At 49.7% G+C, this 15,466-nt stretch overlaps 2 protein-coding genes across 3 annotated transcripts in view; one reads left to right on the top strand and one right to left on the bottom strand.

Moving 5' to 3' along the window:
* Nucleotides 1-11,332, bottom strand: part of LOC144127962 (mediator of RNA polymerase II transcription subunit 30-like) — a 57,394-nt gene extending 46,062 nt beyond the window's left edge. The window contains exon 1 of the mRNA XM_077660982.1: nt 11,193-11,332. Within this exon, the coding sequence (XP_077517108.1) occupies nt 11,193-11,210 (18 nt within the window). The 5' untranslated portion in view covers nt 11,211-11,332. The remainder of the gene's footprint in view (nt 1-11,192) is intronic.
* LOC144127963 (lysozyme C-1-like) overlaps nt 11,215-15,466 on the top strand; it is a 44,153-nt gene continuing 39,901 nt past the window's right edge. For both annotated transcript variants that reach the window (XM_077660984.1, XM_077660985.1), the window contains exon 1: nt 11,215-11,365. In XM_077660984.1, the coding sequence (XP_077517110.1) occupies nt 11,215-11,365 (151 nt within the window). The remainder of the gene's footprint in view (nt 11,366-15,466) is intronic.

Genomic DNA, 15,466 nt, shown 5'->3' with positions numbered 1-15,466 from the left:
ATGATGATGGGAGGAGGCAGATGAAAAAAAGACAAAAGAAAACAAGGCACACTTTCTTACATCACAAACGCGAGGCAAGGCCCGTTGCCGGATCTAGATCGGCTAGATCGCCGGATTTAGCCGTTTAAGGCGCTGGTGTAGAGTGTCTGGCAGGGCCCAGTATCTAGCCGTCGCACTCCTCATAAATCACGAAAGGAGACAAGTGGTGTCGGTTCGGGAGAACGGCACAGCTGTGCGCAGGCCACTGCTGATGGCGCTCCTTGCTTCAGCGTCGGCGGTCTCATTTCCATTGAGTCCGCAGCGTTCAGGGATCCACTGTAACACTATACGGTGACCTTTTCCTGAGCAAATGACCGGAGTCTAATGATATCAAGAGCCAGAGCTTGGTAGGTGGTATGGCGTAGGAAGCATCTCAAAATTTGTAGCGCAGGTTTAGAGTCAGTGAAAATGCACCACTCCTGAGGCGGTTCTCCGCAGATGTAGTGAATCGCTTCGTGAAGACCCGCAAGCTCTGCAGCGGTTGATGTAGACTTGTGCCCTAAAATGAATCTCTGGGTCGTCTGCTGAGCGGGAATTACCGAAGCTGCTGTTGATGCCTTTGGTGACGCAGATCCATCCGTGTATACGTGCACACAGTCTTGGTATTCTGACCAGATGTAGGCAAGAGCAAGTTGCTTCAGTCCGCCAACCGGCATCGCAGATTTCTTTAGTATGCCAGGGACCTGCAGGCACACTGAAGGCTGAGCCATCAGCCATGGTGGCTGCAAGGTATGATGCGGCAGGGCATTGTCTGATGGCAATTCGGATTGATGGAAGCGCAGCGCTCGTGCAAAGCTGCTGTCCGGGTCGCTCATCAAAAATCTTCGTCAGCGGGTGACAGCGGTGCCGTGTAAGCGCGCGTAAATATACACGAAGTGGTTCGTGTTACAGGCAGATTGATATTGGACACGCATGAGATTCCTCAATCGACCATGCCTTTGTTCGAGGCACAACGTGGTAATCCAAGCATATCTTGAGCGCCTGTGCTTGAACACTCTCTAATGTCCGCAAGCAGGAAATGCTCATGATAGAGAGTACAGGAAGGCTGTAACGAATGTAGCCTATAAAGAGATTTTAGCAAAGCGTTGGGCCCCATTTAATGCCTGCTACGAAGCGAAGGACGTGGCAAAAAAGAGTGAGTTTTTTTTTTAGCATATTTATGTCTCGACCATGACAGATCGCGGTAAATGATTATGCCAAAAAATCTGTGGTGGGAGACGCATGGTATTGCAGCCCCCTGAATTATTACCGGGTAGCGGCAGACAGACTTGCGCGTGAATGCGACCACAAAAATTTTTTCAGCTGCTAAGTGCAAACCCTGACGCCGTAGGTACCTTGAAGTAGCTGACACGGTACGTTGCAATCTCGCGCGCATTTGCGGACGTGTCGAACCCGAAGCCCAGATGCAGATATCATCATCATAGGCACTGATGTGAATGTGAATGGGAAGTTCACTCACCGGTCCAATCAACGCCACGTTAAATAGGGCTGAGCTGAGAACTTTTCCATGAGGAACTCCAAGGCAAAAATGATGAAGGGAAGTATCTCCATCAGGCGTAGACATGTAAACGGAAAGGCCTTTGAGGTAGCTCACAATCCACGAGTACATCTGGCCGCCAACGCCTATGTGTTACAAAACGTTATTCGTCGTAAGCTCTCTTTCTTTGCTGCAGACCTTACTAGGTTGTTTGAGTTGCTTCTTCTCCGCACCAGAGGTACCCACCGCCCGAGACGGTTGCTTTGTTGGATGACCGAAGACTTCTTTTCCGCACGCGGGGTGCTCCGTCGTAGACGGTATTGCGACGACTCAGAATGCAGGCATTAAGGGGAGTATGAATTGACTGTATTATACGAAATATTTACATTGCAAGCACTTTGATATACATGAGACAAATTGAAAACGGTAAAAAGGTTAAAGAACAAAAAGGTGGAACTGGCTAACACTAGAGGAGGCCCCTACTCGGCATAGCAAGAAGATGCATTACATCTCACCTTAGCCCAGAACATTTTCCAGGGCTCCGGTCCCTGGTTTTAAAGACCTAAAGGCCCAGCCCATTCCTTGCATCACCCAATCACAACAAACTAACTCATGATTGGTTTACAAACTGCATGGCACGCCTTCCGGTTTCGGCAAGGTTCAAAACCCTATCCCTAAAATACACAGCAGGAAAAGAGCATCAAAATGGCTATAAGAAAATAGATTTCAGGAATGGACCCTAGAAACGAGTGGCCCACCAGGTTTACGTGCCACGCCCCATACTTCCACTGTATGATCCGAACTCTCTCCCTCAGAAGAAAAAAAAGCACAAACAACCACACATCGTACCCGCACGTGCAAGCGGTTTCCTTTGGCTCTCGGTTTCCCTTGACTGAAGCTGTTCCGCAATTAGCTCTGTCATCGGACTACAGCGGGGCGCTTACGCGGTGCAGCCCGTCTGCTCGTTTTTATTTACGACCCTCCTTGACGAGCTTACCCCTTTTCACGAGATGCTTGTCGCAAGGTCGCATCGCGTTTGGCGCCGTTCTGACGAGGGGACCGAACAATGCGAGGGTCAAAGCGCTTGACCGTCGCTGTCAGGGGCTCTTGACCCCAAGGGCGCTCCTTTTCAGTGCGGAGCCCCGCCGCGGCCCGCCACCGAAGGGGAGGGGGAGGGTTTCAGAGAGGAGGCCGCCTCAGGGAGACGACGAGCGGGCGACCGGTTCTAATGACACCGCGAGTCGTACGATCCCTTTACAGTGGTCAAGGGCATCATGTATGGCGTCATGAAGTGCGTTATCGTGGGCCCCTTTGATGTTCAAGAAGACAGCAGCGACGAGTCGGCGACTACGTTTTTCATGTTCCGCTGCCGATATGAGGTCGATTACGCTGTCAATCGAAGAACCTCCCCGCCGGAACCCGGTCATCATGTCCGGATAGAGAGCATTCTGCTCTAAAAACCATTCGAGCCGCGCCAGCACCATTCCCTCCATAACCTTACCGACGCAGCTTGCTAGTGCAACTGGCCGGTATGAGATAAGCTCATCAGGAGGTTTTCCAGGCTTCAAAAAAGCAACCAGGTGGCTGATCTTCCAGTGTTCTGGAACAATTCCAGAAGTCCATGTATCATTGTAGTAACTGAGCAGCACAGTTCGGCCTAATGAACTCGCAGTTACATTCAAAGAAGGGCTCTCGAGGCGGTAAAAACCGGACTGCACATATTAACATGCACAACAAGCGGCGTCGGTTGCGGTGAAAGATCGAGAGGTCCGAGATTAGAGAAATAAGTGTATGCGTTATTTTTTAAGCTACTGTGTTTAAATTTCATAAACGTGTGTTGGTGAAGACATGACGCATGTGGCCGCAGAGGGCTCTTTTCATCCTACCACCGCGGTTCTTGCCATCGCTCGCCACCACGTCTGCCCTCCTGCCTCTTCCCACTCAAGTCTCACTGCGTCATCACGCTCATCACATTGAGACTACAGCGTCAAGTATACTCCGGCGGTGTTTCGATGCTCGCACATGTCAATGTAATTTGTGTTTCAAGTTCTTCTGGAAGTCAAAAACGTGTGCCGAGCGGCACGGCTGAGAACTGTTTAGTTTTTTCGCAAAAAGATTTCGAAGGCAGCCTCGATCTTCCTGATTCGTAGTGGCAAACAGGAGATTTCTACTACCAACCCTGTGGCGTCGCGCTTCATTCAGCCCGGTAGGCATAAGACGAATGGCGGCCTGGCAGCGAGCAGGTTCTGTGTGTTCGGCTGCAGTCTTTGGCTCGCACTTCGTGGGCTATGGTTCCTGGAGTGCTTGTGGTGACTATTGCGTGTTGTGGGGGGCCCATGAATCATCGAAAAAAAACGGGCGCTTCGCAATAAGCGAATTCATGCTGTCCCGTGTCTGAGGTCCGTGACTACAAGAACTGGTGTTTTTTCGACCACTTATAGAGGGAGTGCTACAATGACAGCGCATTTTTGAAGGACGTTTGGCAGATCGGACACTTCGATTATTCGCCTCTGGCAGCCCGCGGGCAGCCAGAGTGCGGAGCCAGCCGCTAGATCATCTCGGGCTGCTCCGCGCACTTCCGGTGGCTGCCCAGAACGCGTTCGTTTTTCTCTGGCTGGGCGGTTACGGACTGCCAGAGGGCAGCCACACTCACCAGTGCGATTTAAGCCTGGACTCCATGTACGCGAAAACTCACGCGAACGCGAAGGCGACGGCGGCGGCGACGGCTGGCGTTCGCTCTGTCGCTTGTGGGCAACCTCCATGCAAGCGAAGGCGGCAGGCGACGCGAACCCGCGACGTGCGCAGCGGATTCCGTGCTTTGCGCACTCAAGCTTAGAAACACGCCCGTAACCTGTTCTCTCTCTTAAAATTGTGTGTGTGCCTCATAGTCAAGGCCAAAGGAATATTTCCTCTACGGCAGCGGTGTAGCGGCAGTGGAGATAGCCACAGGCGTGCTTGCGGAGACGAAGTCACATCACGGGTTCACGGGGGAGGTGTGCTTTCGTTCGGTGCCTGTGCACTCCGGCTTAGTAAAAACACTCCCATAAACTGTCACCGCAACCTGATTGTAAGTGAGCAAACTATAATATACCACTGAGAATGCGCGCCGCGAGTGTTTCTGCACAGTTGGAGCGCAGCGGCACGGTGGATCGAGCGCCGGTACCCGTGGCTCGACACGCATCTCTCCCTGCAGTACGCCCGCTCGCGTAGCCCGCTCCAAATGCTTTTAGCCCTCCGCACCCAACAAGTAGATTGTTTTAATTATTTACATCATGCGGGTCTGCCTCTCAGCTACAAAACCAAATATTTTATCGATGGTGGCGATGACCAAGACGACGGGCTGGTAGGGTTTCGTGAGATGTGCCCGAGAGAAACCGTGGACAAACCGGAAACGGCTTTGGGGGGCTCTGATTGGCCAGTCGCGTGGGGGACTTCCGGGCGACGAGCGAAATTTTCTGTGGGTGCAGATCCGAGCGACACGGCAAGCGACACATGCATTTTGCTTCGCGCGACGGCGTCGCTCGTCGCTTGCCGCCGTCGCCTTCGCGTTCGCGTGAGTTTTCGCGTACATGGAGTCCAGGCTTTAGTCGCAGCGCTCGGGCTGGCTCTGGGAACTACCAGGCGACGGAGAGATGGGATGAAAGTGGGTTTACATTGACTAGAAAGACAGCGGTTCTTGACGCGAAGTTTTGTCCGATCCCTAGCTCGATGCGAGCGCTTTTTTCGACTAGACCACGGTGCGCATCGTCTCTGTCGCAGGTCATGACGCCTTTTGCGGTAGTTATCGCCGTTTATTTATTTATTTTTTTGTGCGTGTGTGTGTGGTATACCATCTCGATAGTCTCGCCACCTCGCAAGCGCAACTGCTCGCTTCCCATTAAGAGCGCGCATAGTTAGGATTCACAAAATATTTCGGCTCTTAACTTCGTGCGCACGGCCGATATTACGATGGTTTCGAGGCCTTCCACGATATACCCGCTGATAAGCTCTCTCGAAAGGGGCCCATATTCCAGCTCGAGTACTTGCTCAGACTCGCGCATGCGTGCATCGCATTTAGTGATTAGTGATTTTGGCGCATGACTGTCTCACTAAGTCCACGCCGTAAGGGAAGAAAAGAAGATGGGAATGAGAGAAATAGGTGCCGAGGTGGAGGTCTCCGGCGGAATTTCGACCACCTGGGAACCTTTAGCGTGCACTGACATCGCACAGCACACGGGCGTCTTTTGCGCTTCGCCTCCACGCAAACGCGGCTGCCGCGGTCGGTTTCGAACCCGGGTACTCTGGCTCAGTAGACGAACGCCACTTACCACTGAGACATCTCGGCGGGTTCGTATTTATCGCGTTCTCATAATAAAGCAAGAATCGTATCTAGTGCGTTCTCGTTTTCTGCGCCGTCGAAAGGAGCATATACTTCGAGAAGTGCTTGTCTGATTGAAACACATCCTTTACTGACAGCCCCCATGTGCACACTGTTCGAAGCATCGGTGCGGGCATATGTGGCCCAACATCCGTCGGCGACCGTCGTTGTTGAGGCCGAGAAATGGTCCCAAAAAGATGGCGTCGCAAAGCAGCGAGTGCGACGCCACGCATTTCACTATCGCAAACGCGCCATTTGCTCGTAGGGCAAAACTGGCGGACCTCCATGTAGCGCCAGTCTTCCCGACTTTCGTATTAAAATTATGACGCAACCTTTCGTCATATAGAGTTCCCGGTGCTGTCATACAATTTCTCGTAACACATAGCAAACAGCTGCAAGTCAAGTTGGAAGTCAGCTCACGAGAGGGATTCCAACCGACGATATATAAAGTCAGTATGAGACAATCATGCTTTCGCCTTCACAGCACATAAGCGGTCTTCAGTGTCCTACGTATCTTTCTGTAGAGGAACATGACAATTTTTAATTTTCCTTGCCTCTGTCCTAAATTCCCCCATATCAAACTAGAAAACACAACCCAGCCCTATGTATTTTAACCCGATCGACGAATGGTGAAACATAGAGACTTTGTCAAAAGTTTAAGTACAGAGGGTTTGCTTTTATGCCGTGCAGTGGGAATCCTGTAGCATTTGTGGAACCCCAACCCGTTGGATGCGGCCGGACCAAAAATCTTTTTACCTTCAGGAGATTTTGACCACTAAGGATGCATTATAAGCCACTCGGTGTGCCTAGGAAGCAAAGCCCTTGGGCTCTAAACTTTTGGAAAATGGTGTGCTTCTATGGTGCGAAAAATATTAGCGGTTTCGAAGCTGCATCTGTTTAATAATGTGAGAGCATTACTTCGATCACTGTGCGAAAATCTCGCCGTTATCAAAAACCCTTGGCCGCAACGCGGCGCGCAAATGACGTCATCGCCCTTTCTAGAGCAATACGCTGATGGCGTCCTCACCACCACGTACCTCAAACCGCGATTGAGGTGTCCACTGACCCACTGAGCCAGTTGCACTTGCTCTCGCATTTCTACAGCATAAGATTTGCTTAGGTGCCCCCATAATTTTTTTTCCCATTTATTTGTATATACCTTACAGGCCTCAATAGAGGAGTTGTGCAAACAGGTGGAATACAGAAGTGCGTGTAAAACAGGATAGAAACCAACTGCGTACTAATAAGAATACAATAGGTGAAGCCCACAAACCATCATTCATGCGCAACAGCCGGGAACACATACTCGACTACAAGGTCGCATAGAGAAACGCAAGGAACCGAGTAACTTCGAAGTGGCAGAAAAAGATCAATTCGCTCTCGCCCTTCCATAAGCTTGCCATCCCGGTTAGCTCAGTTGGTAGAGCGACTGCTCCGGTGAAGCGGTGGCTCTGGGTGCGAACCCCAGACCAGGACGAATTTTTCGTTAACTACGAAGTTTCCGAGAAAGCTTATAGCTTTCCTTTCAAGCCGTATGGGTGCGCTTGGGTGGATGCCTATGAGTAATTACTATCTCATTACAAAAAAGAAAGTGTTGTGAATCATGGATACAGACTTAACGTGTAGGTGTTGTCAACAGATTGTTTGACTAAAGATGCTCGCGAAAAGTGTCATAGTTGCGCGGCGAGGCGTACGGAAGACCGTTCCACAGGAGGATAGCGCGAGGAAACGAAGTTAAAAGCACGTGCACTGTCATAAATGCAGGTGTAGCTGCAGTTATTGAGCAATCCATGTGATGAGTAAGAGTTTTACGAAGCGTGACCGGTTAGCACGGGCGTATTTCGAAATCTCGACAAATACTTAACGGTTGGAACGAAAGTCCGAGCTCCATTCGGGTGACGCTGGACTGGTAATTACGATTTCGCGAAATAAAATGACTAGCCACGTTCTGGGCTGCTTCTAACATGTCCATTAAGTATTTCTGATGAGGAGGCAAGGTGAAAGAAGCGTACTCAACCTGTGGTTTAGCGAAAAAAAAAAGGCTTTTTACGCACGTTAGATGTAGTAGCACTTAGTAAGCTGCGAAGCAGAAACACTGATGACCTCAAAACATGAGCATAAATGGTAGTTTTGAACCAACCCAACAAAGGTTTCGTGTTCGGTAAACACAACATAGTTGTATATTGCGTTGTCCGAGACATTTTTTGCTAGGTTGGTAAGCAAAGTACAAATGAAAGAAATTATGTTACATTTGGAAGTGTACATAGTCATTAGGCACGTTTTGCCCCAATCGTTAATGGTGTTAATGTCACCTAAGAGCGACAAGTGGTCGTCAGTACCGTTCATTGATCGGTAAATACTCAAATCATCCGCAAACTTGTATTGAGGATGCAATATTTCACAAATTGTTAATGTAAATGGAGAAAAGGGCCGATGACGCCACCTCGCGGCACACCTACTGTAACATCAGAAAGAAGACAGGAATAATTATTACCAAGGGTGAACTGTTGGCGGTTAGAAACAAAGTTACGGAGTCATGACAAAGTTAGAGAACCTAATTTCAGAGCGGAAAGCTTAGACACTAGGCGGCAATGTGCTATACACAATTAAATGCTTACGAAGTTATAAAAGAAGTTGGTTTGTAAGTTGATGTTTATGTTGAAATGCAGGTCACTAATGAATTCGAATAACTGCGACTCTCAGGAAAAGCCTTTACTAAATCCGTGCTGTTTAGAGAGAAACTAAACGATTGGATTCAGGGTGATCGTAATATGCGACGCGATAAGGTGTTAAGCATCTTGCAGCAGATGCACATTAGTCAGATAGCCCGATAATTTTCGCGTGAATGTTTATTCTCACTTTTATACACCGGTACCGCTTTTGCTATTTTCCAATAGTGGGGAGGGCACTTATTGATAACGGCTGCTTAAAGATAAGATGTAAGATAACACTAGAAGTGGAAATGATATTGTTTTGTATTTTGGCATTAACTTCATCTAAGCCAGATGACACTTTAAGGTTACTCATGAGGTGTACTATGCCGTCAAGTGTAATGTAAATCGGTGCCATGTATCGGCAGTGAAAATATGGTGCATAAGAAACGATAGAATTATCTTCAGTGGTTAGAACAGATGTGAAAAGTGAGTTAAATGATTTTGGACAATCAGCGTCGGATTTAGGACTGTTGTTGCAGTCATGTACACAAATATCTTTACTAACGCTACGCCGGCCTAATACTTTTCAGTGTTTCCTCGGATTATACCTGCGAAGATCTGCAAGGTTTTCATAAAAATATCTGCATTTTGCGCTACAAAAAGCAAATAGTGCGGTTTTAGACATTTTATGCTTATTGCTGTTACGCGGTGTACAGAGCTCTTTGCATATTTGTACACTCGTTTTTTTCTTATCTTTAATTCGGTAATGCTTTTTTGCCAAACAAGGGTTAGATTTATCCCTAGTTATGCTGTTAAGTTGAATTTGGTCTCCAATTCAAAATGATTTTCCCTTAGAAGAACCCAGTTATCATCTATTGACCTAGTGTAAAAAACAATAAAAAAATTGCTATGATAAAACGCCTGAATTTGTGATATAGTAAGGTATACGCATCTCGGTTTTACTCCCTCATCTGTTTACACATGATGCTAGTAAACGGAAGCCAAATGGTAATTGTCATTTGAAGTAAATCATGATCGTTAAATCCATCTAGGTGAGTTATGTTACCGAACGTGTCGGTAACGAGGATTCAGGAGTAAGCGATGACTGATATATATCTAGATATTTATATCACAGGGCTCTGACAGACGATTAGTATGCTACATGAAAATTATTTGACTATTTTTCTCTCTTAATGCGCGTGCACTCGCTCAAAAGTGCAGAGTTTGCTCAGATCGCCGACACGCAGAATATAAAACTCCAGCTGAATTCTATATATTAAGTTGAGTAAATGCCTTAACGCACCAGTCTATCCGAAAGTAGTGTGCAGAGACTTTTAAACAATTTCAAATCACCGCTCTGCAGATTAAGACTGAAAACTGGTGGCAGTGAAATAAAGTACAGCGGAATGTCTGCGTTTGAGGTCGAGCCATACCGTTTCAGCCCTACATCGTTCTCGGCAGAGTGGAGGTTGAATTTTCAGTAAACTTTTAGAAAAAAGTGATGAATGATAACTTTTGAATTATGTAACATTTAAAAGTAGCGTGTCTTGTACGTGTACAGGGCAGATCTGTCGAATTTTGTGAATACTGGCGAGTGGTGACTTCTCCAATTAAACCCTACAATATGATGACAATTCGACAGAATGGTTGATCACGTCGCTATATTCCTTAGGTGTGCAAATGCTTTATATATGGTGGTGCAGGTCGTGTAAACTACTGAATATTAAAAAAAAAAGGCTGCTAGTAGCTTCGTTGTTATAAGTGTGCGGTAGCTGTTCTAGGGCTGGAGACCCTTCATGGGAGTAGTATTTTCCGAAATTTATTTTAGAGCATCTGGAGTGCCGCGTCAGGCGGCCTAGTTACAGTAGTTGACTAACAGGACTGAATTTTTTGCGTGCGCGATGGGTGGGCTCAGTGAACGAACAAGTTGTGATGCTAATGAGCGGAATGGTACTACTTTACCGCAATCCACGATTTTGCTTCGCGTCATAGAGATGTCAACGAAATCATATGATCTATCCAAAAGGATTCGGCGTCATAAAGCAGCTGCATCGACTAGGGCGAAGAGTTGGCATTTCATTGATTTGAGCGCGCCTTCACAACCATGCAACGCTGTACACCAGGCAAACATGGCGCACTTTGATGAGATACGCTCACGCAAACAAGTTCTGTCAGTCTCCTGCGCGCCGCTGGTAACAACTTCCTCTTCTCGACTATGCACGCCCTCAACCATCGTGACGTCGTTTTTTACGGCGTTTTCGGGCCCTTCATTTTTGCCTCTCGGAGAGGGGAGGGACGTGTTTGTTCAGGCGACGTCGCCGGCCACTCGATCGTCCCTCCCGCCGCCTCGGCACGCATGCGCAGTACAAGCGAAACCTCGTTCTCTGTAACATCTTCGGCGCGCGCGTCCCGTGTTCTGTTTGCCGCTGCCTGGGGCTGAACACTGGAACCAGAGACCTTGGAGCTAATTCTTTTTTTATCTCTCGTTTTACGCGAGTGGCCAGCTCTTTGAGGATGTAGTCCATGGCATGCGATGCGACCGACATCGCTCATTTTTTCCCCGCTGATGGGGCCAGGCTAGGGGGTGCGCGTCGCCGTGCTGGGACCATGTAACGGCCGACGACGGGAGGCAAAGCACAGTGCAAAGCAAGCTGCCGCCGCTTACATGCGTTCGTTGCGCCATCGCGATGACGGGAACCAAGAGAACGACGACCCTCGTCTGCGTCGTGGCGTGTTGTCTGCTCGCCGCTCAGCAGGCCGCTTGCAGGCGGGTCCACAGGTGCTTCCTGGCTCGCAAACTGCGGGAGGCCGGCTTTGACCGCTACAACATCCTGCACTGTGAGTACGCCTCCAACTCCGAACTGCGCCGACACGAATGATTCGCGCCGCAGAGCCGCGGCGAGTGCGATCGGCTGGGCGGGAAACCTGCAGCAGGCGCGCTGTCGGCCTGCGCAAGACTAGAACGTTGCGACTGCTGCAATCCGCGGTCTGTTCATCTTTCTTTCTTTTTTTTTTCAGCAGACGAGGCCGGCGCGTGCAGCAGCATGTGCGCGCGGTTACAATATGCGCTCCCTTTTACTCGGGCGCGCGCGTTCAATAAATCACTCCACCATCCAGCTCCTGCATGTCTGCGCGGCCGTTTTAAACTATGACATTTGACGTGACAGGGTGCGAGACTGTTCGTTGCGACGAGTCGATTAACAGGTGGCGTATTGGGAATAGGCGCAGTTGTCACCGCTCCTCTTTCGTTGAGATATGCGAGCGAGGCGCCGCGCCGCGCTCGGCGCAGTTCGGTCACCCACGCTGAAAGGGGTTTCCAGCAGCGTGTTTATTCACTCGTTTCTTCTGCTGTTGGATCTGTGTGTCCGCTATGCCGGCTTGCCGCAGTCGGATCTTGCTGCTTAGTGGCTATGTTAAAGCCTCAAGTTGTCTGCCGGTTGGTAGTTTTGAAACTTGGTTGCTTGCATTTTAATTTCTTTTTGTTTCACACGATGGCGGCGACCTCCAACACCTCGGATGACGTCTACTGTAACCGTTTGAAGACGTGCAGGCACAGCTGGGGCTTGTTTCTGCACCATTGTCTCCTCCTGTTTGCGTTCGTCACAACTGTGCCAAGCGACAGCAATAGAAATTCATTTCTATTACTGTTTTAGTTGTTCTGTTAGCGTTGGTGCAGTCTTCCGAAGCGTCATGCGAAGCCGCGGCGGCCGCGTTTCCATGGCGGCGAAAAGCATAAGGCGCCCTTGCGCTATGGGACGTCAGTGGTGTTAGTGACGTGTGATGCCGGTGCACGTTAAAGGTGCCCAGGTGGTCGAAATTTTTATGGAGACTTCCACTACGACACCTCTTTCTTCCTTTCTTCTCTTACTCCCTCCTTTATCCCTTCCGTTATGGCGCGGTTCGGGTGTCCACCAAGAAGAGAGGCGCGGCTATTGCGCCTTTTATTTTCTCAAAAACCGATTTTATTTTCTTCTTTTCTGGCCCAGCAACACTTCTTGTCAATCTTATCTAATTGTTTCTTATTTACCGCTACTCAATAGAAAACTGTTTTTCAACGGCGGCTGGCTTCAACCGATTGAGTCGTGAAGACAGGCAGTCCTAGTACTATACTTCCAAATGCACACCGTTTTGACGATATGATAACCAAGCCACATTTTCAATCTGCTCTCCTGCTCTCATACCATGGTTAAAAAAGCACCCGTATACACTGACTCTGGCAGAGGTTTAAACCGGAAATTGATAGCGGCTACATCTAAATTTACGCTGCATCTGCCGTCCAGGCCGAAAGGTCGCACAGCTCCTCTTGTCTCAATCATCATCCTCATCAGACTGACTACGCCCACTGCAGGACGAAGGCCTAGCTCTGCCATATATTCCTCCAGTTGACCCTATCCTGTGTCAGCTGCGGCCATCCTATACCCCTTACCTAACTTACTACAGCCTTCTGCTACGATTTCTGTCTCTTGGAATCGAGTCAGTTGCGTGCACAACGACCGTGGGCTATCTTGCCTTCGCACTACATGGCCTTGCCATGCCCATGTCATCTTTATTTCTACTGGGATGTCTCATTTAAATACACCTTTTGTGTGGAAACACGGCCTAACGGATTCTTTCGGCTTCACCATTTTTAACATTTTATAGCATCCACCTTTGGAAGCGTAGGTTTCGGTGATGACAGCCTTCTTTTATGTCCTCACCTTTTGCCTTTATAATTCTTCCTCTCAACCTGCCCGTTTTTCTGCTCTACGATGGCTACTGGAACGCATGAGCAACTTTACACGAATAGGCCGCCTTATTTGGTGCAAGAATGGACACGTTCTTCAAGGTTTAAGAAAACTAGGGTTAAGAGTAGTCAGTAGGACACGCTGGGACTAGTCGGTGTGAAGTAGTATGAAATAGAAAGCCTTACAAAGTTGGAGTTCATACAATGAAGCATGAGAACGTCGTGTTCTTTACCGTTTTCATCCGTGTTCTTGTAATCCATTTTTTTTCTATACCCAACTTTTCATCGCTTTAGCGATGTAGCGTAGCAGTCACACTCCCTCGCTGTGGCGAACTGTGTGTGAAAGACGACGACGATCTAGAGGTGTGAAGCTCGCTCGCAGCTCAAACGCTTGGCCTGAACCTTTTTTGGGCGTTGCAAAGGGACCTAGGTTCTGCTCAGCCACAACCCACTTACATTTGGTGGAGGCTGCTGTACGTTCCCCCTCGCATCCTGGAACTCCATAGCCGCACTTTAGCGCAGACGTTCATTATGCCCGAAGTCACCAGCAAGACAGCCCCCATCCCTTCTCCTACCATCCTCTGTTCCTGTGGGCTCCGGCAGCGCGATCCCACCGTATTCAGCGGCGCCGACGACCACGATGTCGGCGGCTGGTTGTTGCCGTACGAGCGCGTCAGCACCTACAACAAGTGGGACGGTGCCACCAAGCTCGGCAACGTCCTGTTTTATCTTACCGACATGGCTAACTTGTGGTTCCGAAATCATGAGGCCGACCTACCTACCTGGGCTTCTTTCAAGACCAGTTTCTCATAGGTATTCAGCTGACCGGCTGCGGGAAAACTACGCACCGAACGCCACCGCACTCGTGCTCAGCATCCCAAAGAAACTCAAAGAAACTAAAAGCATCCCAAAGAAAGACGACGCGTTCCAGCTGTTGCTCGCCAAGAATCCAAACAGTACATGGGTTCTATCCGGCTTTGCCAAAGATATGACGTCCTCAAGAAGCAGAGGGCTTCTACTCGCCGTTCCGGCGTGCTCGACGAGTCGTTTACTGCGCCGCCGGTTTGCAGTATGGTTTCTGATCCGGCCTCATTGCTTCCTGAAACCAACACTTTTAACGGAAAGAGGTGACCCAGCAACTATCGCTCCTGCAAGCGTCTGGCGACCCGGCGCCATCCTTTGTTCCCATGATTCGGAGCACCAACAAGGAGCAGGTCGCTAATGTTTTGCCCTCCAGCCCTCGGCTTCCGCCTGTGACTGCCGCTTTCACACGCTGAGGTTGCCGCCAGACCACAACGCTTACGTCTCCCACCAATCCGTCGTGCCACTGCCACCTCCGACGGTACCTGCCCGTCGTAACCCACCGCCTTGCCATGCCGTCACTAACCCATTGCGCGCCGAGGACAACCGCCCCATATGTTATGCCTGTGGCTTGCCAGGCCATGTCGCACGGCTTTGTCGCCAACACGCGCCGAGTTTCTGGGACGGGGCACACCGATTCCGCTGCGACTCTGCGCCTCCTTAGCTACCAATTTCCTCCGGCGCCTTTGTGGATGGCGTTCCTCCTTCTCATAACGCCGGTCGCCTTCTTCCCGTCGCCGATCTCTTTCTGCAATGCGCTGTCGCTCTCCTTCCCGCCCGCAGGGAAACAAACAGCCGCAGTTCTGGAGGCAAGAACCGCGCTTCTATCGAACTGTCCAAGTCCTTCATCTTCGCCTGCCAATGTTGTCGAACTATTTGTCGATGGCGTCACCGTTCTCGCTCTTGTGGACACAAGCGCTAATGCATCAGTTATTAGCGCCATCCTGTGCCGAAGACGACGTAAAGTGACGACTCCTGTTTGGAAAATTTGCTTCTGCACCGCAAGCTCGAACCGCATTCAACCTCTGGCGGCGCGCACAGCTCGCCTTGTTATCCAGGACGTTTTGTACATCGGAGAGTTTTTCGTCCTTTCCCGCTGTTTTCACGATGTCGTTCTGGGCTGTGACTTTCTCACCCTTCATCATGGGATCATAGACTGTGCCGTGCCAGCACTGCATTGTCTCCGTTCTGTCCTGCCCTGCTTTGCGACGCCTCTCCCCGAGCAGAAAAAATGCTGGTCGCAGAAGGTACACTGACAGCCCTGGACCCCATCTCCCGCGCCTACGGTTCTGATTCGACTGTTATCTTCACTCCGACTGATTCTGCTGACAGTCGCCGTTGTTTCCTCTTTCCGT

This window comes from Amblyomma americanum, chromosome 4, assembly GCF_052857255.1.
Source record: "Amblyomma americanum isolate KBUSLIRL-KWMA chromosome 4, ASM5285725v1, whole genome shotgun sequence".
NCBI lineage: Eukaryota > Metazoa > Arthropoda > Arachnida > Ixodida > Ixodidae > Amblyomma > Amblyomma americanum.
Note: the sequence above shows the minus strand (reverse complement) of the source record. Positions and strands in the feature narration are given on the sequence as shown.